Source organism: Lipotes vexillifer, unplaced genomic scaffold, assembly GCF_000442215.2.
Source record: "Lipotes vexillifer unplaced genomic scaffold, Lipotes_vexillifer_v1.1 scaffold778, whole genome shotgun sequence".
In the NCBI taxonomy this organism is placed as follows: Eukaryota; Metazoa; Chordata; class Mammalia; order Artiodactyla; family Lipotidae; genus Lipotes; species Lipotes vexillifer.
Window position 1 is genome coordinate 1,876,887 of NW_006774127.1, and position 3,607 is coordinate 1,880,493.

At 52.7% G+C, this 3,607-nt stretch overlaps 1 protein-coding gene across 3 annotated transcripts in view; it reads right to left on the bottom strand.

The window, feature by feature from the left end:
- The window catches only part of CPSF4 (cleavage and polyadenylation specific factor 4), a 14,511-nt gene that overhangs the window by 522 nt on the left and 10,382 nt on the right, over positions 1 to 3,607 (bottom strand). Inside the window, exon 7 of one of the 3 annotated variants that reach the window (XM_007448852.1) lies at positions 2,827 to 2,919. In XM_007448852.1, coding sequence (XP_007448914.1) covers positions 2,827 to 2,919 — 93 coding nt within the window. Of the gene's footprint in view, positions 1 to 2,826; positions 2,998 to 3,607 lie in introns of all 3 variants that reach the window. The other 2 variants (XM_007448851.1, XM_007448850.1) reach the window with 2 other exon arrangements.

Consider the following 3,607-nt stretch of genomic DNA (forward strand, 5'->3'; position numbering starts at 1 on the left):
GGAATGGAAGGAGGAAACAAAAAAAAACCATTGTTTCAAATGCAATTTTCAACTAAGGCAGCACCCACTAAATTCCAGGTTGGGAGCAGGGACTCTGAAATTCTCAGCGGCACAGATTTTCATTCAAACACGAGGGAAAGGGAGCTCCAGAAGGTAGAGTGGCACAGAAACCGCAGCCAGCAGCTCAGCAGGTGGAAGGGAGCACGCAGGCCACGGCAGACTCTTGTGGTGGGGGGTGGGGTGAAGAGAAGCCCGTGGCACCACAGCTCTCCCGCCTCTCCAGGGACCAAGACCCTCTGCACAGCTGGCCAGTCACTTACCTCTAAGGCACAGTTCTGGGACTCCCCTGAGACGGGAGGCGGCAACGCAACAGAAGCCACCAGGCTCCTCCCCCAACTCAGGGACTCACTGCGTGGACAGAGGGTGGGCTGCACCCAAAGATCTTTCCCTCCTGGCTCATGCATACTTTTGCCTACGCTACCCCTGGGCCAGGTTTGGGTCACAGGATCAGAGAGATGGGACAATGATTAGACTTGGGGGACGAGACCCGATAGAATCACTTCAAAAAATCTAGCAGGATCCTGACTTGTCCCGGCTGATTATTCAGACCCTTCCTTAGCTTCTCCTCATTCGTTCTTGTTACTCCTCAGAAAGCAGAAGGGAATTATAAGGAAGTGGCAGCCTCAAGCACTGAACAAGGGGTCGGGAGACAGGTCAGGGCACCCACCCGGCGCTAACCCACCCAGGGCCCTCCCAGTCCTTGCTTCCTTGGTCTGGAACTCGGGGCTTTGGCCTGTTCCATTCCCCTGACTGCACAGTCCCCATGTTTCCAAGTCTTTCTGATCTGTAGGTGTAACTTGTGTGGACGAGTGGCCTGTGTAGCTGCCAGCTGGACCTTTGGCATGTGTGACAACCAGAGGGAGGGACTCTGCGGCCCCGCGTGCTGCCCTTGGCCTGTCCACTGGCCTCCGTGGCTGGTCCTGGGGAATCAGGATTCCCCCGAGATGGCTTTAATATCAACTGTGCCCGTGGTAGGAAGAGGTTAGGTTCGTCCCCTACCCCCAGCCCCATCTTTCTAAGGTTCCAGGACTCGGGAGAGCTTGCTTCAGAGGCCCTGCTGACAAGTCCTGGAGGAGGCAGGACAGCTCAGCCGAGTCAGGACACCCGAGTCTCCTCACTGTACTTGAGAACTGCCTGGTCTCCCCTCACCTTCTTCCACAGCACCCCCTTCCATACTCTCCTCACCAGTTAGGGCTCAGGCTCAGCCATCTCTGGGAGGCCTTCCCTACATGCGTGGGCACTTTTAACTTTGGTGTCTGGGCACCTGCCTTCCACTCCCTCAGAACACAGACCCCTCCCGGGAAGGAGCGACAGCAGTGGGTTTCTGCGCAGGGCCGACAGAGCAGGTGCTCAATGAGTGTCTGATGGCTATGGCAAGTGACTAGTGGCTCAGCCCTTCCCAAAGGCAAGTTCTAGGAACAATACAGGCATATGCTTTTTGACTTGGCCCTTCTACTTGTAGGCATGGATGCTCCAGACACCAGACAAGAGCTCACAAATGTCTCTCAGATTCAGCACTATTTTTAGCAGCAAAAACTATAACTTAATAGTTTACCGGCGGAGAACTGTTTACCAACAGAGAACTGGTAAAATTATGTAGCCACTGAAATACATTAGAGTTACTTATGCCAACACAGAGAGATCCAGAATATAAGGAAAAAGGGATTACAGAACACTGTACATACTAGGGCCCTATTTATATTAAAATATATATTGTCCTTGTGCTTGTGTGAATAAAAGTTTAGAAGAGCAATTCTCTGAGTGGAGTCCCCTGTAGGAGTTATGGAGTGTAAAGGGCTATTGAAAACAAAACATGAGAACAGAACAGCTGAGTAAAGTGGCTCTTTTAGGAAAATGGTGGGAATAAAGGGCAACACTCTTTACGCTAAACACTTCTGTATCATCTAAAAGTTTTTACAGAAAGCATGTACTGATTCTGTATTTCATCTAATAATCTCCACATCTGAAGTCTTTGTGAGTCTAGTTCTGTTGGTGGTTTCTGCTGACGGTGGTGCTTGTTTCCTTCTACCATTTTTATTATGAGCTCATTCTGGGGAACCTTAGTTGTGGGAATTCTGTGTGGCCTCGGTTGAGAATACATTTCTCAAAATCGGGTGCCAGGGGCTCACCCATCCGGGGCTGTTTTAGATTAGAAAACTCAGTCTGTGGCTTTTTGGTCCTCACCAAGGCTGTGAACACAGGCCCAGACTCAAGGAAGGGCCTGCCAGTGACGACAAACTCAGAAGGGCTTTTCTCCCCACCCCGCTTTCCATCCTGAGCCGAGAGTGAGGTGGACAAGTTTTCCAGTAAGTTTTAAAAAAGTTTACCTTTTCCCTGAACGTCCTGTTTTGTGAGTGGGTGGGGGTGGAGGTTCTACTCCATTTCCTCCCCATGCGGGCCTAAAGCTTCTGTCCCTTTCCTTTGGGTGTGCCCACCTGGGATATGAGGACACCCAGAGGCGTCAGGGCTCACTCTGTTCCTTGGATTCGTGTTCCCACTTCGTTCCCGGCCTCTGGAAGGTTCCCATCCCTTTCTTGCAAGCACAATCCTTTCATTCAACAGCGTGTGTTTAATTGTTCACCTGGCCTTAGTGTGTCGTGGACGGAAGTAGCATGGTCTCTAGCTCACTGGAGTGGCCCAGTTTTACTCTTCCAATCAGCAAAAACAAAGATGTCTTCATTCTTCAGAATCAGCTAACTCTGGGGAATGAGGCAATAGCCACTGACTGTGAAGACCCCCTGCCACACCCCCGGCCCCGGGACTCACCTTGTAACAGGTGACCTGCTCCAGCGGCCGGGGTCCCCGGTTGCCTGCACTGCTGTTTTGACTCTGCATGACCCCGATGACCTGCGGGGCTCTCTGCTGGTTGGGAGAAGAGTTCTGACTCGTTAACTGGATCAAGGAGGACGACCTTTGTAATGGCGGATTGTTACTTTGCTGGAAAGAGTTATACAACACGGTTTTACTGCGGAAAACACGTGCACGCAGACTACCAATGGGGACAGGAAAAAAGAGGGCGGGACTTCTCCCGCATGACCGTGACCAGCAGGAAGAAGGGCTTCCACGGTGGCCCGGCTCGGGAGAGTAGGTGGAAAAGAAACGTCTGGTGACGGTGGCAGGAGCCGCTGCCCGAAAAACACCATGCAGACACACAAAAACGAAAAATAAAAGAAAACAAAACACCAAAGAGCCGAGGCGGTCTCTGGGGCGGCAGGGCGAGGGCATGAGCAGGCCTTACTTTTGTTTGTGAGGTTCTAGCTTCAGGTCAGGATGAACGCTTGGTTCAGCCAGGTGTTTAGAGCCTACACGGCGGGCAACAGTCACAGAAAACAGTCGGAGGCTGACACGCTGACCTGCGGTCTAGGGGCTGAGAGGGCCCTCCGCTAGGGAGCCGCGTGAGCAAGGCGGACAGGGGCACCTGGGGTGAGGCCTGGACAGCAAGGCCACCGCCGACTGACTGACTGGGTCCCTGGCTGTGGCCCCGTCATTGCAGGAGCCCTAAGCTGGAAACCCCAGGTTGTCATGGCCGCACCCACACGCAGGAATG